Source organism: Cuculus canorus, chromosome 2, assembly GCF_017976375.1.
Source record: "Cuculus canorus isolate bCucCan1 chromosome 2, bCucCan1.pri, whole genome shotgun sequence".
Lineage (NCBI taxonomy): Eukaryota > Metazoa > Chordata > Aves > Cuculiformes > Cuculidae > Cuculus > Cuculus canorus.
Window position 1 is genome coordinate 96,613,879 of NC_071402.1, and position 26,468 is coordinate 96,640,346.

The following is a 26,468-nucleotide window of genomic DNA, read 5'->3' on the forward strand; positions in this document are numbered from 1 at the left end:
CCATAAGTAGGTGGAAAAAATCTTGACCAATACTTATCTTGCTGCTATAGTGACTGCTATAGACTGGTCTGTTGTTGACAGTTCATGTTTCTAAGCAATCGTAGAGAAATCATAAAGTGATGGTTCCTACTTGGGTATTTGAGAGGGGTCACCTCAGGAAATGATAAAGAAGAAGAGGAGATAACTATCTGAGCATCAGATTTTCAGACAGTCCTGGCCCTATAGACAAGCAAAGAAAGGGTTTCCATTCCCCAGCCCTGACTGATGTGGGTGTGAGCATTCAGCAGCAGCTACAACAACAGACACAGAGCACAGAGTCAAAAGTCACCTGTAACACACCCACGCCAAAGCGCAGTACTAAGCACATTTGGGGAGACCAAAACAAAAGTAAAGAAGAGGGAACAACTGCCAGCTCCTCCTTCTAGCCTGCTACAAAGTATTTTTATTTAGAAATAAAAACTCCTATTTGTGCAGACTGATGGGAAGCAAATTAATCCACCTATAGAATTTTAAGAACTCTCACATGTTGAACTCTAACAAAGAGTGTGGTACCCACAAGAGAAGGCTCAGTAACTGAGCAGAGTTCTTCCACTTTAATTTCCTCTTAGTCAGTGAAAGAAGCAGATATAACTACTACATAGTTTTCATTTTCATATGAAAGTGCTTTTTGTCCTTTGGCCAGGAAGGTACTTGTTTGATAAAGCACTGTAGGAGTCCTGGGTGTCTCCCTTCCTCTGAGATACCTGTGTAGTGAAAAGAAAAATCCCATGGTCGAGAACTTCTCCTGATGATGCTGTAAGCTTCTATGTCAAAGCAATGACATTTCTGGTATTTTCTACTTTTTCAAGCTCAAAGCCCAGTACCAAATGCAAGACTTAATTTTGTAGATCATTAAGCTAAGCTAATACAGTGAACTTATTTGAACTACATAACTTAAGAATAAGTGGAAAATATCTAAAGGCCAAACAGCCACAGGGAAAACACATTAAAAAGGACTATCAAAAGTCACCGTCAAGGACACAAGGCCAAGGAGAATATGACTTCACTACATCTAAGAAACCAGGGGTTTGGGCATGAACTACTAAGCCAGCAAAAGCCAACTTTTGAGGCCAGCAATTTTGTAAGGAAATACAGTATATTAATGCAAAAACCACAAATTGAGATTACAGCTGTAACTGAATGAACAAAGTTCCTGCAAGTAACTGGGAAAGAAACAGAAGCTGGCCCTAAAAAGCCCTCATGCTTCTCCATGAAAGGAGAGAAGTTGTTAGAGGGGCAGCTCTAGACTTGCAGGACTTCAGCTCACCTGTGGATGTTGGGAATACTTGCCATATTCATAATGCCATAGTTCATCATCACCAGGACAAAAAGATGAATGGAATACCTTGAAGACAACAAAGTGAGTATTTAGATAAGTTCTCCATGATCTGGAAGGGCTGGCAGTTCAGACAAGAGGGAATATTTTTCCATACAAATGACATAAATGCGATGTCAGAACAGGGTATCAGTAAACATGGATTATAACAATGACAACTTTCATAGCTTGGATATCCAGTACAGATTAATACTTATTGACAAGATACTGTCCATGTGTTTCATTGAGAGAAAGCAGTCTGGCTCAAAGTGCACATTCAAATTGGGCACAGCTTTTCCAAAAGAGGTATCTTCACCAAATACTAGCGTGTCTTTCACTTCCACAAACACCACAGATTAAATACTTTACTTATAAATACCTCCATAGCTCATTTGAGGTTTGGGACGGTTATGCAGGTTAGGAATGTTTTTGGTTTTGGTTTTTGTTTTTTTTTTAGGATAACATAGGAAGTGGCTTAAGACTAAAAAAATGTAATCCAGAAAAGCTGATACAAAGTTAAAAGTGTTTTTACCCAAGTTTTATCTATATGGTGACTAAATACTCACCACCCAAAGCAGAAGACAGCAAAGTATATTCCAAAGAGAGTGGCAAATGCATGGCGAACGGCAGAGCTGGCATGACTGGGACCCAAGTAAATCCGAAACCAAAACGCAGCCAAAAGTGCAAACAGTTGACAGGCTACAAAATTGATCTGTAAAAAACAAACAAAACAAAAATATGGTTGTGATTGTTGGAGGAGGGGGGTAAGAGTCCCTCCATTCTCAAAACAATAAAGGGTGGAGCTGGGAAAAGTGGGGACAGAGGGGAGGAGGTGTTTGGGAGCAACGAATGTTTTGTTTCTAAGCATTCTCACTAGTAAATCCAAGCAGTAACTTGCGTTGGTAAACAACAGAAGGGATTAAATAAGCATGCAGCCACCCAAAGACCCAGACACGAAGAGCAGGCTCCAGCTTCCTGAGGTGTGTGCAGGTTCTGAGAGGTTTTTACTCTCCCCAGTGCAGTGTTGACACACCAGCCCAAATGAAGCATAGGGGACCTCACCCCATTCCCTGTCCTCTTGGTGGGAGACAGGCTAGGAAGAAGACTGGGACACTGAAGCACTGCTCCAGTGCCTGACTTTCTCCATGTACTCCGAAACAAAGGCAAAATCAATAATCCTTATGCAAAACTGTTTCCACAAGCAATAACTGGACAGCCTTCTCAGCTGAGCACTCCCGCAGTATGTCATCCTAGACCAAGCACAACTAAAGAGGATGCAACATTCAAGCAATCACTTGGATTAGAGGATTATCCACAGCTATCAGTCCAGGACAGAATGACATATTTCACTCGGAAATTGTCTGACACGTGGCTATGCAGAGGTGGTTGGATTCAATCAGGCTTCTTTGTCAAAAACATTTACAATATGCTTAACAACACACTATAGCCCCAAACTGCTTTTATTCTAGTGGACTATATCCAACACAGCGCTGTTAAAGCAAATGCTTTTATTAAAGGTTTATTGGATACATTGCCGCAGTTCCTTTATTTCAGTGATGCAGGCAGCCATACAATAGAATAATGCAATAATTTAAACACTTTGACATGCTGAATTTTAGTTCTTTGGAGTAGAGACAATATTGGTTTATTTCTTGTTCATGTAAGCAACTAGCATTTATAACAGACGGTATCATAAAGTGAGACCCAAAACCAAGTCATTAGCAATGCCTTATTAATACAGTACCTTGCACTTTATTCAAGTAAGATAATCCTTATATTCCATGCAAGATTTAAAAAGTAAGAAAATAAAATTGCACTGGTCTCACAAAACCCATATGGTGTAGTACAAATCCCCAAACTCTCATCCAGTCTATTACCATGCAGTTACACTAAAAATGCTAACTCCTTTCTCCCCTCCTTCAACAGCCAGAGGTACCACAGAAATAGCTGAAGAGAAGACATCCCCTACAGGGCTGCTCTGATTGCATACTTTCTAACCAAGTTTCCAAGAGCAATGGATACCAATTTATAAATGACAACCCAGTGAACCTTAATCCCACCCCGGTCTGTCCCCACTTCTGATCATACTAGTACATCCAGCGGAGCTCAACTCTGTGGCATGCAGAGCCCCTCTGACTCAGTATAATAAAGGAAAGTCCAGAGACTCCAAGAAAACCTGATGTGTCAGATTGTTTAAAAGACAATAGCCCCTTCTGTGCAGCGTTACTCATGGAAGCTTTACACCAGTAAAAAGCATCAAGATAAGCAAGCATTTGCTTTTGACTTTCATCCAGTTCTTTTATGTTAAGTTCAAGATGTTAAAGCTGTTAAACAACATGACTGGTTTTAAAGGATTCATCAGCAGAGGGATTGGGAGAGCGATACCAATGACCGAGAAAGCCAGGTAAATATAACAATTACTTATAAAACCTTTCCAACATCCATCAGGAATTTGGTATCTATTGAACAAAAACGTTGATAAGTAATATTGGAGAATACTCCTATGTCCATCTATAAAACTGCATTCAGAATCTGAATGCACCAAGATGACCTCTAATTTCTGATGATCAAACATAGCTACACAGAACCCACTGCAAGTCTAGCACACAGTTTACTACAAGATTGACTTTTAGAGGTGCTGAATAATTTGCAGAATACTTCTCCAGATTAATCCCTTCTGGTTTATCCAAGCTGAAAGCATGGATAAAACAGGCCAAAAGTTTAACTGTAACTAGTCACAGAGGGAAGTTACTTGAAACAGATGCAGCATTTACACCTGCACATACAAAAATTGCCAGTTAATCTGACAGTGGCTTTACTGCACTCCATTTAACATGAATTTTATTCTTCATGCTACATATTTAAGGTGCCCAAGTAAACAGTTCCTTAAGATTTTAAGAAACATTGCATTGCATCACAAATGACATAAAGTGACACCTTCCTTCTTCTCCCTTCCCAAGGAGGAAAGGGTTCACATTATTCCCACTGTTGCTAAAAACACTTTGTAAACACTAAATTGAGGGCTTCTGAGCACAGACCAATGGTGTCCACACAGAAATAACATAGAGGTAGAAAAGAAATTATGGAAGAATTAACTAGTCTTGTTCCATCCCACCATGACAAGTCATTTTACCCATGCTTTAGGCTAATCACATCTCAGTGTTCCCATCAAATTTTTTTAACTTCTAGTTTCAACTTTGCTAGCAGAAAAGAAACACCTTTGCTTTTTACAGTAATTTTCTTCCACAGTTTAGCCAGTAAGATGTAATAAAATTAGGAATCAGTGCACATGATATGTTGCCAGAACAAGATACAATCTTTCTTTCATTTCCATGATTAACCATTAGAAAAGGGAAAGGCAGTCTCACCACCCTATCCTGCACTGGCATATAGAATACATGTATCTGAGCCACAGCCAGCTGAAGACAGCCTTGCAATGCTGAAACAAGACATCTGCACTTTCTGAGAGAGAGAGAATCTGGAACAGCTCCAGCCCAGCAGGGCTGATTGTTATTGTTGTCTGATTAAGGAATTCTTTAATATCTAATAGTTTCAACTTTAAAAGGCCGGAGGGATCCAAAACACGTAAACACCAGGTACGAAGAATGAGAAAAAAAATAAACCATGGTTCCTTCCTTTATCCATTCAAACTCTGTAGTAGAAATAACTAAAAGTGATGTTTAGACTGCAAATCTGAGCTTTATACAAAGACAGCAATCAGGTCAAACCAACCAACCTATGATGTTGACAGAAGAAAAAGCATACATAATAGTTTCAAGATCCCCCTGTGCTATTATGCTAAAATCAAAGTACATGAAAGGTTAGTTCCATCTGCCAAAACTCTTTGCACCTTCTCCCAATTTTAATAGGGTGAAAGTAACTTGGCAAGTGCTGGACTGGTACTGCAGGAAGGGAAAGCAGTATTATCTAGGGATCTGAAGTCACCTTTTCAGTCATCTCTATCAACAGGCAGTGCAATTCTACATGGGAAAGTCATCACTTCAACTTGCTAACCATTCTCAGAGGAAAACCATAGTGTTTTGCTCTATTTTTTATTTTGTCCTACTAATCATCTGGGGGTGAGCACTTTTAAGGGCAATAGTCAGTTGGCAAGTCACAAAATAAAAGTTCCAAATACCTGGCATTAAATACGTGGGTCTCAAAGTCTCAGCATTTGGAAGACATTGTCAATAACAGTGAGTGATAACAATTATCACCTTTAGTTTTGCAGTTAAACTGTAAAAAGAAAAAAGTAACAAAGGGTAGCAATTTGTCAAATTCCTCTCACAGGAAAGTCATGGAGCCATAGCGCACTTCCAAAATAATAAAAAAAAAAATCTTACACAGAGAAAATGGAAAGTGCTTTTCCTAGCTAAAAGTTCTTGAGGTGGTAAATGGAAAAACAAGAGGAGACAAAACCTGGCTTTACACCCTTCCACCAAATTATCACAAATAGTCTTGGCCACTGCTCACCATGGTTCAGGGTAGAGTACTAAGAACCCACTTCAGGAAGTTTCAATTCCCCTCATCCCACAAGCCCTGCATCAGCAAATCTCCCTATTTAAAGATAGTAGTAATAGCCGCTTGAGGGTTACTAGATCACACTCTAGGAAAAGAAAATAAGATTAATCACCTAGTCTGCTATTTCAGTGCTTTTAACATTTTCCTTGTAGTTAAGTATCGGGAAGAAAAATCCCGCATTCTGTTTTGACCAGAAAAATACCTTGCTTTTCCTTTACTACTTTTTTTCCCCCTCCCTTATGCTAGCAGAAAAACTGATCTCACTTTCCAGAAATCTAGGAGGGTATAATAAATTGACCACGCAGTTTCCTCCAAAGTCCAAATGGCAATTAAAGTCATTACTTAAACTGGACAGTCCTTTGTAAGCAAAATTCCTATCAATGCTGTAACTCATTCACTGTGAAAAATCACTGAGAAATTACACTGCTAATTTGCCACTTTTTTGATGACAAGGTGCTGGTGTATCTCCCGCAGCACCCAGTCTCTGGACAAAAAGCAGGCATGTTGCACATTCATAGAGTTTCACAGACAGAAGTACAAGTGTGCAACAGCACAGCCAGACTCCTGCAGTATTCCCAGCTGACATTCAGATCCATGCCCACTTCAACATGCAGCAGATGATGCAGACTGACCTCAGATTATAGATATTGCAGAAGACACCTCTATTTTTACTCCAGGCTTTGCACTGACCAGCCAAATGAGAGAATAAGGCTTTACACTTGCATTTCGTCTGAAAAAAAAGGAAGTGAACTAATAGAGTTGCTCGGTATAAAAACAAAGTCACAGACCATTGAGATATTCTGTATTTGCTGCTATCTACTAATGAGCTACTGAGCATTAGTTTAGGAGGCCGCTATGAGGTTTTTATCTGGTAAACTAGAGTTTCTCCTCTATTCACTAACTTACCACAGATCACCGAACAGCTGTTTTCTGCATTTGGAAAAGCACATGGAACCATGTTAACAGAAACTACTGACAGCAACAGCAACCCCTGCTCAAGTCAAACCACTGTCTCTGGAGTCCAACAGTGCCTGGGTAGTATTTTGGAAAGGTGATGCTATAATAAAGCATTCTGTTTTGGCAGAGACCAGCCCCATCTTCCAGGATGGTGTCATTGTTGCAAAGAACAGAGCAAGAACTACAGAACTGCAGTAACTTGTTTTCTCTGTTTAAAAGGTTATTTTGCACATATAACCAAAGACACCTGGCAAACAACATATTTAAGTTCACTTTGCTGGAGCCATTTCTACCCTGATGTTGAAAAACAGACCTGCTGTTATGATAGCATTTCACAATTCAAATTGTGATATTTAAAATGGGTGTGTTAAGAATGAGAGATGGAATATCCTTTAATCAGATCATCTCAAACATATCTGATGCTTACTGACATTTTTCAAAATATTTTTATCTTCCAGGCTATTTTTATGAACCATAGAGACAAATATTCTCTGCAGAGGTCACTTAACTCTACACAGGCAGGGCAGAAGCACCCCCAAAAAGGAGGGCAGCATCAAAGAAACCACACTGAGTTTCCTGCTGCTAGAATTTTGGCTTAGGCTTCCACAAAAGAAAAGGATTTGTGTAACATCATCTGTGCAGCTCCCCTTATTGCCCATAGCGGTATCTCTTTACACAGAACTCAGTGCACTGAGAGCCATTACAAGCAGGCATTTGTGCAGAAATCTGAACTGACTGTCACTTGCAAGATGCTGTATTTTACGCCTACAGCCAGGCACTGTGCATTGCAAACATCATGGATCAGAGAGGTGACAAGCTCAGTTACACTGGGGAAATACCAATATGACTACTGAAAAGTCACATCTCCAGTATTATACTGAAACAATTAATTTCTCTGGCTTTGGATTGTACGAGTCCTGTGGAATATTTTGAGGGGGAAGAAGCAAAGGTCTGAAAATAGAATTTCTCTCATGGGAAAGAGAAAGGGAAGAGTATATGCATGACTAATTAAAGATTATTGCCCTCTTCAGAAGCAGCACTAGGGTCTCATAGCACTGGCTATTTTGTTGCTGTTGCATGCAGAATCTGGAGTTGCTAAAGTAGAAAATGCCAAATTGACAGTACTTTGGCTTGTTGTTGCTGTTTTCCTGGGTAAATTCTGCTGTTTCCCTGCTTACAGGGTCAAATATCCTTCCATGATTTAGACTATAAACTTGAAACAGATGTTCTTTCTGGATTACTTCTATGAAGCCACTAGCAGAATAATCACTAGCAGGACACGCAAATATAGCTACAGAACATATTAAATGCTGAGTCATCAGAAATTTCAAAAGAATAACATTTAAGTCAAAAGGAAGCTTGAGAAGTCAAATCCACATCATAATGCTGTCACACACCCATATATTTACCTGTGATGGGTGAATTTGTGTGGACCTGATGCAAATACAGCTTTAGTTTGCTATCAACAGCCCTTACATGGAACTGTAATGACTCTGAACAGATGCTTAAGTAGTGATCATTTATGTGCAGCAATGTTCTGCCACAACCTGTAACTCAGTAATTACTGTTCTCTCAGTAATGCCAAAACAAGCCATGATGACCTTGTACCTGAGATAGACAGCATTCATTCCTACCTGTAATAGAAGCAGCAGTAAAATCAAACAACCTGGAGCCTTTAGTCATTCAGGTGCTTTTTTTAAACCAAAATGCCTTCAGGTTGTTAGGAGAGCTGCCTCATTTCCTTCAGACTACTCAGCAGTGAAGTAGCACACTAATACAGTCCCTTTAACCCTTTGCACTTTTCACAGAAAAGATGGCATCTTGTACCACCCACCCTTTTTGCTTATGCATAGATTCATACTGATGAACAGTCAGACTGACTTTATCACATTACTCTCTCACTTTGGCTTTTCTCATGGAGTTCACTCAGAAGACATGATTTAAGCCTATGTGAAGTTAGGAGACAGATTCTGAAGTGCAAATGAACAGAAACATGGAAAACAACAACTCCACAAGACTATAATACAACAAAGGAGAGACTTGAGTGCCTGCAAAGCCTCCTCTGGAGGTCCCTGGAGCTCTAGGAACCTCCTGTGGCCTGGACACCACAGCACTGTTGCCCCTCCTTGTCACCTGTAGGGCTCAGGCAACTAACTGCAGCCTAGATCCTTTGTTTTCATAATCATTAATTAAATACACCAGTTACCCACCTTTTTTTCAGAAATTAATTCTTGGATAATAGCTATCTTTTCCAGCTGGTCTTTCAGACCTCCAAATCCCAAACACATTTTCACACAACCTCTCAAGAACATTGTCTAGATCCTGCTCTCCAACACTACCACCTCATCCATCACAGGCAGTGGGTCAGCAGCAAAGGAGAAACAGGACCGAGACAGGCTTTGTCAGGCACCAGCCTCAATCACTAACTGCCCTGGAGAATTCACTTGGGTTTCTACTTCTGTATTCTTCAGTAAATAACTTCAAAGTAGCCGTACTAAGAGCAGCATCAACACACACCTGCATTTTTCCCCCAGACATAAAGGTTTAGTTTTAAAACTTAGAACACAGCACAGCAAGTCAAGCACCTTTTTGACTCGCAGAAGGCAGTCATTACAGACATATGTGTACATGCACAGCCACCCTGCTGGCATATTTTCCTATGGATTCAATATAAATTATATTCCTCAAATACCAACAGGAGTTGCATGAATGTAGGAATGGCAGGATCCTTACAGCAATGTTTCTAAAGTCCCAATTCAGAAACATGCTTAACTTTCAGGCCAGATGAAAACCTTGCGCCTGCATATATTCACGAATTTAAAAATAAAACAGTAGGCTAAAGTGCAATCCTTCACTAGAATGGGAACTGGCACATCTAAAATAACTTGCCCCGTTATTGCTGTTGCAATGTCTGTGCAATTCTATTTTCAGTTCCTTTTCTATAGAAGAAAAATGTGTCAGTGGTCTTGAAAAACACACATCAATACAAACGGAGCAGCTTTGTGCACATTCTCCCAGTGATATCCTAGTAAGTGCACAAAACAGAAAGGAAAAAACAACAGCAAGAGGAAAAAAGTGCCAACTTCATATTTCATTCTAAATCAAAAGCAAGTTTTGCTTTCCCCCCCCCAATGAAACTGTCAGCACTGTGTTAAATTTAGGCACATTATCCTTGGAATTACGTGGCTTGATCAAAGACCAAACCTTCCAGACATCACAATGTTATTACACAAGAATTTATTGGGCCCTTACACATTGAAAATCCGGAACACACTGTCTTTAAGTGCTCAGTCATACTCACAGTAACTTAAAACAAGGGCACTGTAAAAATTCAAGAGTACTAGGACATGCTTTAAAAATTTATGCAAGAACTTTGCTAGAGGTAGGGGTAGAATTTATCTGTTCTAACACTGATAATACCTGAGCTAGTCCATCTAAATTTCTTTTATTGTCAATGGGGGAAAAAAGGTTATTATTGTTTTTAATTCATCTAATCCTAACACACAAGCCTAAAACATGCACTTCTATAAAAGTAATCCAGATGAGTAAATTTAGATGTAGTAATGTACACTGCTGACTTACAAAGATGAAAAGTAGCCATACCACATGCATTAACGTTAACAAAGTAAAAAGAAATATCTGGACTGTGAAACTGGACTTCCCTTTGGTTGTAAGGGATTAAAGTTTCATAAATGACCCACAGTTCCTGGTGCTCCACTTTTTGGTTTGCAACTTAAAGACATCATAAAATGGTATCCTATTCCAAAAGCTGGTGTTCTGTAACAAACTAAGCCCACTTCAAGTGCCTGAAACAGAGGTGACGGAGAAAAAAAAAAGCGTCAATCAGGAGGCACTTATTAAAAAAAAAATACTAGTATATCTACTGCTCGATAAATGTGGAAGAGTTTTAGGGTAATGATGCTTCTATGTGATGGGTGTAGTCAACCCAGTCAGGCCTGGGTGTAGCACCCAGTTTCCTGCTTATACAAGCAGGTGCTGTGCACCTCAGTTCTTCCTGCCCTCTTCCTTGTCTAAGTAGTTTTGCAACTCCGAAACACCCAGTAACACTTAAAGAAGGGAAGGAAAACCCCTGTGAATGGCAAAGAAAATGCTTTCCGTTGAGCTTAAAAAGATCACTTCAAGGTACATATACACAAAGAGGTGGCGATCTGTGTTCTTCCCATGCTCCAACCTAGCAAAATGTGTGGCATAGATCTCAGGACGCCACCATGCCCTTTGCAACACTGTAGTGCCACACAATTTGCAAGAAGTGGTACAGAAAATATTTCCAGCTACCCCTCAACGTGGAACTCCCTTGCAGGCCAAAGAGGACACACAAAGATTTTGGGAAGACATCATCTAAGGGCCAGGGGAAATCTGCAGTAAATTTGCCTAACTCTGGATCCCCAAGAATGAATGAGTTTTCCACCTACCACCAGTGCCACTGCCTAGGGGTTCTTCTCTCCCCCATCTTCACCCTACGCCAGGCTGTACAGAGCTAAACCAAATGCAAAACAATCTTTTATTGTAGAGATAATTCTCAGTTCAACCTGTACAGATGTACAATTGAGAGTTTTTTCATAAGAGAAGAAAGAGACTGTGGCACAAGGGGAGGGAGTATACAAACCACCATTTTTATTAGTAAACTCTAGTCAGAGACTGGGATTTGGCTGGGAAATCACATTTTCAGTTTATATTTTCACAAGTTTCCTTGCAAATATAACAGTTAGCAAATCACTCCCTTTGTTTCTATAAACAATGAAAACTTTTGACTCTTCAATTGCTTGCGGAATCCCCCATTTGCTGGCAAGCAAATTTTCTAGGTAGATTTTTTTCTTCATTTTTTAGCCAATTTCCAAGGAGATGTGCATAGTTGAGTTGTTTGGTTTTTTTCAAATCAAGCACAATTATCTTTCTTTCATTCCTTTGCTATAACAGTGACTGTGTAGAATTAGCAAGCCTCTGTAACTGCCAACTCCAGATACTCGTTTTCACAATCATGAGATTTCACAGTCATAACATACTGCTCTTCCCTATTGTTCTATAGATTAAAAGAAAAAAAGTTATTGCTTTATGCTGTTAAATATAAAATATGTTTTTCTAACTTTCATTCATGTGGGCTGCAGATTTATTTTTAGTCCCTTCAGAACTGTGGCAGGAAGAGACACCACCAATAAAACATGCACAGTGACAACATCCTGTTGTGGCTGATTTTTCCTTCCTTATTATGCTCAGAATTTGCAGCATGCTCACTTCATGCTCATTTATTTTGGATTTTGAACGATGCAAGAAGACAAGGACACAGCCCCAGCTGTTTAGTTATGCCTGTGTTACAAGTACTTTACATCTACAGCAAATATCTCTGGAAGCTGAACTTCAGACCATGTCTAATTTTAGGCACTTAACTTCAGACACTTGAAAACAAATAACTTGGAGATGGCAAGCACTCAGGACACAGTGCAAGTCAAATTTCTCAACTGTCACGAAACTAAAATATCTGGAAATTATTAACACCTTTCCAAAAAGTCATGCCCTGAATGAATCCCATGGGTTACCCTCTCAAAAAAAACCTCCAAGCTTCTTAGTTTTCAAACTTAGCAACCAAATCAAAACAAAAAATAACAGGAAGACACAGCAAGAAAAAGTGAATAAGCATAAAGCATTAGTGAATAAGCATAAAGATTTATAAAGTAAACAATAAGAAAAATTAGAAATAGTTAGATTTCACCATAAATTAATTTAATTTGCACTATACTACATTTGAGGAAAAAAGATTTCATTTCCTTGCCTGCTTTCTTTATATATCCCCCACTGGAGTTCCATATTTCTATTTGCATACAGTACAGCAGGACTTTGGGTCATAACACTGATATTTTCCAAAGCGAACCGCCATATCACAAGGAAAAAAAAATTACCTACATTTGTATTACTTAGCCATAGCATTATATTTTTTCCCCAGACATATTCTTGCCATGTTTATGAGTCAACAATAGCAGAAACTTAACTTGCTTTCCTTTACAAAGGACAGCAATCATCAAGCAATAGGAATAAGTCTCTTTCTTCCCCCTTTAACAGTTTGGAAAAAAAGAAAAGAATGCCCTTATACTTTAGAATTACTAAAGTGATGCTCATACTATGCAGTGACAGACAACTTACTATCCGAGAAACAAAGCAACAAAATTCCAGAAACTCCAAGCGAGCCCTTCTTGAAATACTCTATGAACTTGAACATAGCCAGGGAACAGAAATTCAACAATCATTTACGTTGCATAAATAATTATAACCTCCCTTTCAAACAAGCCCTTTACACATAAAGCCTAAAAAAAACCATGCTCTAAAAGAACTAGGACATTGTATGATCTGCACAGCTGGCTTGCAAAATTTATTTCCACTTCTCTTTCTATCGCAAGTTCTTATACCATCAACATTTGGCTATCTCGGAAGCACACTGAGAAAGCATTTCAGGTTTGATTTTTAGCAAAGCTAAGATATCTCAAATGCAGATGGAGTTGTTCTCACTGTTCTTTGGTAGCATATCAGCTTTCCTGATGCTAGAAGGCACCTGAGCAACAAGCAGCACATACTTCATACAGGATGAGGGAGAGGGTTTTCTAAACTTGTCTGGTATGTTCCCCTTATTAGTGACTATGCTCAAAATCTGAAGTGTCAGAGGAAAAGGAAAAAGAGGAGGCAGATATGGAATTAATTTTCTCCTAATAATCATTTAAACCCTGGCTCAACTCTATCCAGGCCAAAAAAACAGGAAGCCTGACCAAGATAGTTAGGCAACTGAGGTAGTGGCGCACATAAAAATCTATGATTGATAAACAGTTAGGTAACAGACGACTGATCAGGATGCCAGAATCCAATCACAGGATAAAGGCAGACTACGCCAGTCACCTGCTCGTGTAGTCTCTTGAAAGAGAACACGAAGATCATGAACCCCTGCAAATAAAGCATTAAAGATATGCAGCATAAACTGAACAGAGAGGAAGTGCTCAGCATGTAGACAAAAATCCCCCAACAGTTGAAAATCAGAACAGACAAGTAAGATAACCAAGAGAGGAAATACACCACAAAACATATAAGGTGCCAGTTAATTTCTCTATAAACTAAGAGAACAATTGTAGCTTGGGCTTCTTGGAATTGGGATGCTGGAGAAGTAACCTCTTCTGGGCATCTGCTGCTCTTCCCTACAGAGCTCTGCTGCTTCCAGCCATATCACCATGTGAAGAAACGCAAGTGATAAATGCAGTGTCAAGTCAAGCCCTCTGGCAGACCCAATCACTCATAACGGGAGCAGCTATGCTTGGGACTGCCAGCAGTGGTTTGGGATCCCAAAACCACCGGCAACACAAGAGGCAGAGCTGCCAGAGACCAGTGCCTGTAGAGGAGATGAGTATTGAAAGGAGCAGGCAAACGAATATCTATTTCCGAAAGCTTTCCCTTGTAAGGTATTCAGTATCTTACTCTGGATACTCATGTTTTTCATTTAAACATCCAAGTCCACACTGGCTCTGGTGAAGTTCTTGGCCTTAGCAGCCTCCTGTTGAAATAGGTTTCGCAGTCCAGTTCTGGTCTGCATGAAAAAGGCCTGCTTTTAACCACTGTTGAATCTGCAGCCTTCCAATGTTATCCTATTTTTCTCTTCACATGGAAAAATACTGTGAGACAGAAGGGAAGAAGTCCTAGACCTCTCTCATTTATGCTGGCTCCTATGTATTTTCACCACAATCCCTCTTAACAGTCACATTTCTAAAGCAAGCAACTCAATTCTTTCACTCTGCTTTTGCATGTTTAAGAAGCCCACCCTGTATTTTTTTTTCTCTTTATCTTGTTCATATCTTCATTCTGCTTTCCTGGCAAAGAACAGTTACAGTCACCTTTCATTGACAAGAGTAACTACAATGGGACAGAAACATCATTACATCACCCTTGTCCCTCTGCCCTGGACTCATTGTTCTAATCCTCATTTTATTTGCTGGTTAACATCGACAGAACACCTGTAAAACTTTATTTTTGGAAACTGCTGAGCCCATTTTCCTATCTGCAACATCACACTTGCAATTGTGAAGTATCACCTTAGCAAAGAAGTAGCAATTGAATTAACATAAAATTACATTTTCTGAATAAAAAACAAACGTTTCCTCTCTCAAGGGTCTATCATATTGCACAATGCACTACAGTAATAAGTCTACATTTTCAACATACTTGTACAAAATAGGCAAAAAATATCCATACACTGAATGCAGTGTTATTGTTACTGTGGCAACTACAGACCACAATTTTTTACCTCAAGAGAATTAGTATGAACACAAATTTACACACTAAGCTGTGGGTGCTAACAGTGCCTACACCTCACTGCAGATGCACAATGCTGCCATCAAAAACTGAATCAAATTCAAAGATTAAGTCCTTTAACTTCCCAGTCACTGTCTCCAAAACATTTGTCTACACTTCTTTTTCCTCACCTTCAATGGGGTATATCTGACAAAGCATCCTGAGAAACCCCGCATCATAAGAAGTACAAATATAAGGCAACTTAAACTCTGCTTGTGAGTGAACAAAGTAATTCTAAAAATCTCTCCTATGCATAGATAAATCATTGATCTATCAGCTGGAATTTGCTGGTATACTTACTGCAGAACTTAGGAGTCAGTGATTTGAACCTGCCCTCTGCGTGCACACACATGAGATAAACAAAGTCAATACAGCACTACTCTTTAACACTTCCTTGCACTGATAACAGGAAAAAAAACCTACTTTCACCAGTTTATAATGTTATTTAACTTGTGTGATAGTTAATAATTAACTCTTTTCTAGTCAGTAGCCCTGAAAAAAAAAGTTTAAAATAAGACTAACACACATAAGCATGAAAACAAGCATGGAAGTTATTTGAGAAACCTTGAGAGCTGGTGGGGGTGTCCTCAAATGTCTTGGGTTTTTGCTTTGTCATTTTGCCTTCCCCATTCCTGTCCTATCTGCATACCAGTGCCGAACTGCACTTGAACAAGAAACCACAAACGAAAAATTGCTCAAGTCCAATTTGAGTTGTTGTCACAAGACCAGGACCGGTAGAAGAAGCAAATGTACACCCTGTGCATGACAGCCAGCAGCTGAAATTTCTTTCTTGGCCTGAAATTTTTATTTAGCTTTTCTAGGATTCTACATGCAATCCAAAAGACTGATCTAAGGAATATTTTGCCTCCCTAACATTCCCAGCCTGACTCACTGGCTGAACTGGAAGACTGCAGAATATAATCTGATACTGATCAATATGTTTTAATGGTGCCATTCTGCAGGACTGCCAGACTTTTGATTGGGACTTACCAGGTAGAAACACACACTCAGGTGCATCTGCCTTTTGCATAAGTCATCTAGGTAGGCAGCTCACTTGCTTTCAGAGAGCATCCCACCCACTATGCTGCTGAGTTTATTACACAGGCAAAATACCCATTATCCAGCCACCTATGAACGCCAGGTAAATGTTTAGAATCCTTAAATCCCACCTGGACAAAGCATCCAGAAAGAGGGGAACCAAGAGTGAGGAACTGTTCTACTATGTTGTATTTGTTTTGTCTAAGGCCCGTTAGCATGGCAACAGTCATGCTATAGACTGACTTCTTTACTAGTTTTCAGAGTAAGGACTACCATTTCCTGTTCAAGGCTGGCAAAGTTGTCAAGTTCATATTTTGAATTTTGGTTTAAAAACTAGGTTTCATTTGGGTATCTTACTAAAACTTAGAGGAATAACTGAGAAACTCTTTCAGAATCTGTAAATGTATCAATTTATATGAGTCAAGAACACATTTAGAAGGGTTTTTTTCACATTATTGAGATTTCTTTTTTTTAAGCTTGAAATTTTCTTATCATAAGGGAAGCCCAAAACACAGTAAAAAGATTATTTCCAACCCAATTCCATTAAGGATGCAAAATACTATAAGTAGACCCCCTGAAACTAAAGTTCTAAAAAATCATTTATGTCCGAAATTATTGCTTGTGGTTTTGTTCTTGCTTTGGCGCTCATCTACAATTCTACAAAAGCTGTTTAAAATGCCTTAAGCCAGAGAAAAAAAAGGACTAGTGAAAACGAACATTTCTAATCAAGATCATAAGAAGGGAAAAGGATCAAATCCCACACTTCGTTCTGGAAAGGGACCACCCAAAGGGTTTCCACTTGATTGTTTTTCTCCACATGTTGTTTTCCTCACTGGCAGAGGCAAGACAGGCTGACCCAGCTGTGCCTCGTGCAGAACAGACTGGATTCCATGTTATGAGAAGTGATCAAACAAGCCTGACCAGTGCTATGCTCTGAAGAAACCATCAAATGAAGGTCAGAGATCTCCACTATGCCTACCTGACCAAGTAGTAGGGCGCAGAAGAAGTGGGTCCAAAGAGCAAAACAGCTGAGGATGAGGATTGGAGGATCTTACGTCAGAGGAGTTGAACTCTGACACCGTGACCTGCATACTTTCTAACAAGTGAAGCACTGAAAGTTCCTAGGGTGCATCCTTCAGCTCCGTATTTGCAGAAAGCAACCCTGTGCAGATGCTCTGGGGCCAATTCATGCACACAGTATGTTAAGTGGGAAGAGATTAATTTCCAAAGCGCACTTCTGATCCAAACTGCATGTTAATATAAATACCCCCACTATTAGTAAAGGACAGTAGAACTATACGCATCAGGCTGTTATTTTAAGAGCACGCCTGAATTTCTGGAAACCCTCCCTAAATACCCTCCCTAGACCACCCAAGCATTCAGGCGATGAGGTCCTCAAGGTTACCTGTGCCTGCTAGGTCACATATAGAGGAATGTTTTCACTCTAAATAGCAACATGGCCCATTAACACCAGCCTTTTTACTTGGTTTTGGACAAGTTCAGAAGGCCGGATTCACCTCTGCACTGATGCTAAGCTGAGCACTGCAGCCTCCCCTGCCCAGGGGTTACCAGCACTGCTCACAGTTTGGCAAGTCTACCTCAAGCAGTGCTGTAACATGAGCCAAGGAGCAGCCAGGGTGCTGAATGCCGTGCCAGGCTGGCCAACGCACAGCAAATCCCAAGCATCAGGGGCTCCCCTGAAAGCACAGAGCCAGCTCTGTGCTTGGTGCTTAGCCCCCTAGCCTGGAACCCAAAAGTCTTCGTCAGTACTTTATATTGTCTCAAAATAGCTGCAGAGCACCACTAAATCAATGCTGGTGTGATTAATGTGCGGAGAACGTTTCAGGAAACTTTAAGCAGCACTTCAATGTTTATTTTGCCAGATCTCATTTAACACAAACGAGAAGGAAGGTGCCTAAAAGGAGGAAAATAGTAAGCAGCTGATTCCAGTCGCCCTTTTGTCCCTTGCCAAATGAAAAACTTAATAGGACAGACTGTTTTCAAGGCATGAAGGGATGTGGAAATATTTACACTCGTAGTATCAAGACATCAGCCATGAGGTTCATGACTGCAGTGCCAAATGGAGTGAGAACATGCTGAAAAAGGCAGCATGTGTTTCCAAAGCAGAAGAAAATGTGTATTATTGCAATTGTTAGCAATAGCTGGGCTGAACAGAAAGGAATGCTTAGGAGATGACCTTTGTCTCTGGAAAGTACTACACCACATCCGAGGAACACAGAGAATCTTGGGCCCTGCATCAGCAGAAGCAACAAGTCAGAGAGTAGGCTTGCTCTAAACACAGTGAAGCCGTGCAGCCCATGAGCACTATGAACTACCCTGCTTGCAGACACCCATTTAACTGGGGACCACTGTTCAAGCAAGTACTATGTCCTTCATGGCATTATAGTAACAGCTAAAGATTACCTTTAACGACCAGTAGTTTTACAAAATCCAGGTACTTGAAAGCCAGAAAATATAAAAATTAAAGTTGGTTTTGGCAACCTAAATAGTATGTCTCTGTAAACATGTTTTAAGATGTTGATTTCAAATTCCATTTTTGCTTACTGTTTCTCAAGTAACTAAGAGATACACAGCTTTATTTTTTGCAGCTGAGAGAGTGTCAGGCAGACAGATGTTAAATCTGACAAATACCACTGCAATTCAAATGGAAAACACTGAATTTTCAATTGCAGAATGACTGGCATTAGGGAATTAAACTGCAGCCTTGTTCATACCAAAAATGGTCAGCTATTTCTGTTGCCTTATAGTTGCTTTTTTCAGGTAAAAATAAGATATTAATGCCTTCACTGAACTTCCATCTTCTCTCTAACAATTCTTTTCTTCAGCATTGCAGCTTCTAATGCCCCTACTGGCAATCATCGAAGGAACCCAAAGTTACCGAGTCTGTTGAGTTCCTAGAAAGCTAATTTTTTCTTTGGCTTTTCTAATCTACTTTTCAAGCAGTGAAAAGTCTAACAAATCTGCTTGACTAGCTAAACCAGAAAGCGTAGAAGCAAAACTGAAGTCAATCAGCAAAAGAGTTGAAAAATGTGAAATTTAACAAAATAACCCCTGACTAGGGGAATTAATGTTGACTTTTGTAAAAGAAAAAAATATATATTCATATACTTTTCTCCTCTTTCTCCTTCATCTGCATGCTCTGGGAGAAGAGCTATTCAAGCTCAAGAAATGGTGAGAATCTTGAGGTATCTCTACCTTGAGTGAGGTATCTCTAATACCTCAACTATCCCAAGAGTCAGATACACGTGCCACAGTCCTCTCCTTCTCCCTCCCAAGTTAGTGTTTGTTTTAAACTGCTGCGAAAACATAAAAATGCAGAACAGCTCCAATGAAAGGGTTAAAATTAAAAAGAAGGTGTACAACCAGCAGCCAAAGCATCCAAAATTAAGTCTGAATGCACATTTTCCCCTTTGGGGAAACGCGGTTGGCCTCATCAATGAAAACACCAAACTTATAAGCTCTCCAATGTAAACATGAAAAGATGCTCATACACCTTTCGAGAGTCTCCTCGAACAGAGAACTTTCCATGAAAGTCAAACTCGGTACTGTCTGACACAGGTCAAGGTAGGGCCTGTTAAAACGTAAGGTTTACTGTAAGGCAGTTGATTATTTGCATTTGGACTGCTACTTCCAAGGCAATGGGTAACTTGGAGTATCAAGGATACTGCAAAATATAAACTTGAGAAGTGAAACTCTCTTTAATCAAATGTCTTGACTCTCTGAATCTGAATTACTTCTAGAGATGCCTAGAGCTTAGGAAGCTCTAAAACTCAAAAAAAATATAAATAAAAAGTTTTGGTAAAAACTCCAAAAGTATAAATAATACCATTAAACTTACTTTTAATACACATCTAAATGGCATATTTATTTCTTCACTGTATTTATACACACGCGTACTTTGTTTACAGAAAGAAAATATTAGAAACTTGATCTTTAATTTCCCATATCTCACTGATCTACGCTGGAGGAGAATGCCCCCAAACTGGTAATTTAGGGCATATACGACAAGGGTCATATGTGACAAGGAAAAAGAAGAATCCCAAAACTCTTTTCCTAAGGCTGCTGGAGGTGTGTCATTGACCTAGCCAGATATTTTTAGAACACAAGTCAGCTAAATTTCAAAGTCTGCTTTCCTGGTATAGGAGGATGCATTGAACACAGAGTCTTTTCATCGTGCTTCAAGCTCATTAATGTTGTTACTGAACATAGCACTTCTTAAAAAAATAATATTTCAATGCTCAATTCAAAGATCAATCATCCATTAAAGAGAAATGCAAATACACACAGACATCCAAGATTATTTTAGCATCTAAAGCAGAAAACGTTGCTATGCCCTCATGCAGCACACTGTCTACTAAATAAAATCTGAACAGCATGCCAGGTCCACAGCGCAGCAAGGAATCGCACACCGTAATTCTGTGCTGGTTTGTAAACCTATGTTGTAATTTTTCACAATGAAGAAAACAACCAATGTGAAAAATGACAGTCTTTCATACTTATCTGTGCTTTTCATAGTGAGTGAAACAATAGCTACTTATTAGCTAAGAAAACACTTTCCACCTACCATTGCTACAGCTTTTCTATCCCTGCTATGAAAGGGTAATGATTACAACTCGCTTTTTCAGACCTTCAGTTCAACTTTTTTTCTGGTGTCTCATTGACTGAACTCAATGGAAAACCACCTATTTAATGGAGAGACAAGTCCTCTGTGCACTCAACATAGAGGTAGGCACACACAGCTATCACACACCACAGTGATTACAAGGGTCTGAACTCCACCTTCACGCCATTGTCTCTCACTCTCTGGGCACTTCTTGGCATTTTTGAAGGCTCATGGCCAGGCATGGGGAACCGCCAGCCACACAGATCAAAGGGAGATCCAGGCTGTCACCATCCAACAGGCTGAGCATGATGACGCTAATACACAGTGACAAACCAAAGATTGTCACTGTTGCAGCCTAGTCACCAAGTGGAAAGCACAAAGAGCCTGTTGGCATTGCAATAAGGGACTCCTATAATACCCATCTCTGCTACACATGGGATTCATCTCTAGCAAAACAGTCTTTCATATGCAGAGCTTCGTTCTCCACAGAAGAGCAAGTGAACTATTTTTATCCCTCTTGGCAAAAGCCTGCTCTCATTCCAGTGAGACATCTAACCAACTCAGCTGGCAGAAGAGTTCTGTGAAAGTACTACAAGTGTTTTTATTTTGTTTCTGAGGGTATTAGTACCGTACCTTGGAGTTGAAACTCACATAATTTGAGGGGACAGTGGTGACACAATGCTTGCACACAGCGAGCGATCTGGCTATTTTCTGCTTTAGGGCAGCAGAAATTTGTGATGCCTGGTAGACTCAAACACACTGCAGTGGGGCAACAGGGATGGGGGAAATGTTTTAAACTTAATGATAGCATAATCTCACAAGGACAATTAGTGATGACCCTAGGGTGGGCAGTGATTTTCAGGTGAGGTAGAGCTGTTCTGCACTTGTGTGAGGAACCCCAACAAGGCGGGTTCCTCCTGGCCCATCACTGCTCCATGCTGCTAGAACCAGCAGGACAATTTGCAGGGATGAAACCCATACCTATATGCCCACTCACACAGCCCTGCCACGCCATCAGCCCTGGAGCATTCTTTTCCCCCCTGCTGTGAGCTCAAGATGCAAACCACCAAGCACACAGGTGCCCACTATCACCACCCCATGGGGCCAGAGCCCTGGGACAAACACAGCACATAACCAGATGCAGCAAAGCATCCTCAGGACTGGAAGAGCACTGGGAGAGTTTTATCCACAGACAACATGGTCCTTGTATCACCTTGGCTGATTGGAAGGACAAGTTTTGGAAAGCTTAGAAAGAAAAACTGCAATCTGACAAGTCTCTGTTGTTCAGTGACCCAGTCAGCTCAACACTGTTCACATGCCACACTGTCCCAAACAAGCTGAAACAGTAAATGTTTGCTATTCCTACTTCTTTCGGTGTTCCCACATTCATAAATTCTGGCATGGAATACCTAAAAGAGAAGCTATTACTATTCATCCACCTTCTTCTAAACTAATAGTTTATAATTATACGCCTTTATTGTCTGACTGTTCTAATGTTGAGCAACAGTTCCTTTTTTTGCATCAAAACCTGTTTTCTGTTAAAAAAAAAGGAAAACTGGCATAGCTGGATATGGAAGTTTACTGTATAAAATGATATATTTCTGCTCAATTTTAAAAACAAACAGTAGTAAAAAAACTGACACACAGCACCAGCCACTCTGCAAACAGAAGAAAGCAAATAAATCTCACCCTTCTGTTAGTTTTCACCAGAGTGTCTCTGCCACCCTGGTTTCTTAGGGCATAGCTCAATCCCTTAGAGAGTTTGGTGGAGACTTTTTCTGGTCAGCGCAAACTTCCAGCTCCGACTTCCTCGTTGCTGAAAGAATGCAGGGAGGCAGCAGGTGCGCACAAAGCTTGAGACAATAAAAGGTGGGACACACACAATGTTTTTCTGACGTTTTGGGGTCAGTTTAGCCAGGTGACTACAACCAGCCAGGCTCCTATAACCAACCAGGCAACACCACAGCCAAAGAAAACATTACGCCGCCGAGCGTTTCACCCAAACTCGTTTGCCCATAAAGCCTCTTTCTGCCAGGTGTGCCTGGGCGTCCCACGTTATCTCCATGCATGCGCCCTGCGATGCCGCGCTAGGCTGCGAGAGGCTTCTGCGCCTTCCTTCTTGCATCTCCGCGGCCACAAAAGCGGTGCCTCCGTGCAAGGATTCCTCGCGAAAGGCACCGCATCCGCCCCTCCCTCCCGAGCAGCTAAACCCCAGCTATGCCGCATTTCAAACTTTGCCGCAGTTAGCTCAGAGCCGTCCCTTACAGCAGCGGCGGCTTCTTGCCAGAGCACAAAAAGCAGGGAGCCTTCCCGTGGGCTTCGGCTGTCAAAGGGCAAAGCCCCGCGGCTTAAGCTCCCCGCTTCCCCTCGCCCAAAACCCCCTTCCACCCCGAGATTTCCCGCGGGGAACGAGCCCCCTGGAGAGATGAGAGGGATGCTGGCGAGCACGGCTGCCGCCCGGGCGCCTCACCTGGTCCAGCGGGATGCCCAGCAGGGCGCTCAGCGGGTGCAGCAGGGTGGAGCCGGTGGTGCGGTGCGGGGAGCCGGGCGGCGGGGCCATGCTGCATCGCCCCCGCGCTCCCACCCTGCCCGCCCGCACCTGTGCCCGCGCCGCCCGCTCCGCTCCGCCCGCCGGACTGCAGGGGGCGCGCTGGGGCGGGCGGCAGCAGCGGGGCGGGGCGGAGGGACCGGAGCCCTCCCTAACCCTAGCCACTTCCCCGTTCTCATCCTCTGCCCCTTTTCCTTACCCATCCCTATCCCCTTCCCCGTTCCCATCCTCTTCCTCTTTTCCTTCCCCATCTCCATCCCGTTTCTCATCCCCATCCCCATGCCCCTCCCCATCCTATTCCCCATTCCCTCCCGGACCCCATTCCTCACTCCATTGCCCATCCCCATTCCCTTGCCCATCCCATTCCCCATCTTCATCGGCTTTCCCTTCTCCTTGCTCTTCCCCATCTCCCTTCCTTTTTCCCTTTCCCATCGCCATCTCCATGCCCGACCCCAGCCCCGTTCCCCTTTTCCCTTCCCCTTCTTCTTCCTCTTCCCATTTCCCCTCCCCATCCCCTTGCCTTTTCCCGTGCCCCTCCTCTTCCCCTTCCCCATCCCCCTTCCCCTTCCCCCTTTTCCTCCCCCTTCCCATCCCCATCTCCATCCCTCTTCCCATTCTCATCTCCACCCCATCTCCCTGCCCTTCTCCTTCCCTATCCCCTTTACCCTCCCCCTTCCCAGTCCTCTTCTCCCTTCCCATCCCCATCCTCATCTTCATCTCTCTCCCCCATCCTTTCTCCCGTCCCCGAGGTCTCACCTGCCGCCTCCCGAGCCCCCCGTGGGAGAAGCGAGGGGGACAGGCAGCCGATCCCCCGTGGGGACAGTCCCTTCTAACAGCCGGCTGCCCCGGCTGGATTCGAATTGGGAAGGCGATTTGAAATGCCTCCCCGCCGCTGCGACGCGTTTGCTACGGGAAGTGACCGACATCCTGCGCGTCCCTTCCCGGGGCTCCCCGGGCAGGGAGAGGGGCGCAGCGGTCCAAGCGATGGCGGCGGGTGTGGATGGAGGGAGGACGGGGCCCAGGTTGGGACGTGCAGTACCCGCTCGCCGGGTGCCAGGGGAGCTCGGTGCAGCCGGGTACGTGCCAGCGGTCACAAGCTGAGCGATGGCAGTGTCCCTAACACAGCTTCTTTCCCCAGTCCCACCCTCTCTTACCCTCAGTAAGTTCGCAGGGGACACTGAGCCGGGAGGTGGGGAGGCTGGGCTCTGCTGGAGGGTAGGGAGGCTCTACAGAGGGACCTGGACATGCCTGGTCAATGGGCTGAGGCTAACACGGTGAGGTTCAACAAGGCCAAGTGCTGCGATCTGCCCTTGGGACACAACAACCCCATGCAGGGCTACAAGCATGGGGAAGAGTGGCTGGAAAGCTGCCTGGAGGAGAAGGACCTAGAGGTGTTGGTCAACAGCAGCTGAAAATGAGCCAGCAGTGTGCCCAGGTGGCCAACAAGGCCAGTGGTATCCTGGCTTGTGTCAGAAACAGTGTGGCCCGCAGGACCAGGGCAGTCATCCTTCCTCTGCACTCAGCACTGGTGAGGCCATACCTCAAATCTTGTGTTCAGTTTTGGGCCCCTCAGTACAAGAAAGACATTGCTGTCCTGGAGCGTGTCCAGAGAAGAGCAACAAAGCTGGTGAAGGGGCTGGAGAACAAGTCTTATGAGGAGCAGCTGAGAGAACTGAGGGGCTGTTCAGGCTGGAGAAAAGGAGGCTGAGGGGAGACTTTATCACTGCCTACAACTACCTGAAAGGAGGTTGTGGCAAGGTGGGTGTCAGTCTCTTCTCCCAAGTAACAAGTGATAGGACAAGAGGGAATGGCCTCAAGTTGCACCAGAGGAGGTTCAGATTAGATATCATGAAAATTTTCTTCAGTGAGGGGGTTATCGGGCACTGGCTGCCCAAGGAGGTGGTTAAGTCACCATCCCTGGAGGTGTTTAAAATATGAGTAGATGAGGTGATATGGTTTAGTAGTGGACATGTACAGTTGGACTTGATAATTTCAGAGGTGTTTTCCAAGACCTCTTTTCCAATTTATCTTTAATAAAGATTCCCTTTTTTAAAATGGAATTTTATCTTCTTTTCTTGTCTTTCTTTTTTTTTTTTTTTCCCAACACAGATACTTTGTTTTCAGTTGTTGCTCTTAGAATTACCAAGCATTTAGCCTGCAGTTCACATTGCTGGAAACTTAGGATGCATGTGATGCAAATAAAGAAATAGTGACTTTTTCTTGATAGGGGAAAAAATGAAAAAGGAGTAGGAGTTTTAAGTGATATGTTTATCTCGTAAATGAAACATGGCCATTAAAAAGGTACTTCTGCCAAGATCATCTATCTCAGAAGGAGTGTTCTTACACTTGCCCCAGACAATGTGGTATTGTGTTGCAAGGGGAGCTTGGGCAACACTGCAAAGCTTTCTGTTCAGCTCTGCTGCTGACGTGCTTAGAACCTGAAATACCCCAAAGGTTCTTTGTGGGCTCAGTTTCAGGCTCTTTAACAGGCCCATCATTTTCTCTTTTTCAAATAATTGCCAACTATGATAGCTGAAACCGTAGCAGTGGCTTAAAACAGTAGCATGACGTGTTTGAGGTATCCTGCAAGTGAACACTGTGCTGAAAAACTCAGGCAAAAATTGTTCAGTAGGGAAGGATTTTTAGAGCAACAACGTTCTCTTAGTAGTATTGTTTTACTGGTGCTAGTTTTAATATATATGTAAAAGTATGTACATACATATATGCATATTCATACTTTAAGTAGGGGCAGCAAGCAGTTTGGAAGGACTGAGTAGCCATTCATAAGTGTTCCTAACATTTTCCATTAGATGTCCTTCTTTCCAGTTATTTAAAATTTGCCAGGTATCTGGATGGAACTTTCCATGGGCTGTGCCTGCCGCAAGCAGGCTGTTTGTTCTACTTCAGCTAAAACCATTTATCTCTTTTAGGAATAGAATAAAAGTGATTCCTTACAGGCACGCTACAGCTATTCTGAAAGATTTTTCACTGTGAAAATCTTGTACTGCTGCGATGGTGACTTCAAATTCAGACATGGTAGTTTTCCTGGAATCAAGAAAATGCCTTTCACTGTATTTGTGAGACTA

The 26,468-nt window shown here is 42.0% G+C and overlaps 1 protein-coding gene across 5 annotated transcripts in view; it reads right to left on the reverse strand.

Annotated features, from left to right (window-relative positions):
• Positions 1-23,491, reverse strand: part of MBOAT1 (membrane bound O-acyltransferase domain containing 1) — a 55,704-nt gene extending 32,213 nt beyond the window's left edge. For 2 of the 5 annotated variants that reach the window (XM_054058884.1, XM_054058881.1), the window contains exons 1-3: positions 23,305-23,463; positions 1,921-2,066; positions 1,307-1,384 (exon numbers count right to left, since the gene is read on the reverse strand). In XM_054058884.1, coding sequence (XP_053914859.1) covers positions 1,307-1,384; positions 1,921-2,066; positions 23,305-23,394 — 314 coding nt within the window. In that variant the 5' untranslated portion in view covers positions 23,395-23,463. Of the gene's footprint in view, positions 1-1,306; positions 1,385-1,920; positions 2,067-23,304 lie in introns of all 5 variants that reach the window. The other 3 variants (XM_054058885.1, XM_054058883.1, XM_054058886.1) reach the window with 2 other exon arrangements.
• Positions 23,492-26,468: the final 2,977 nt, after the last annotated feature.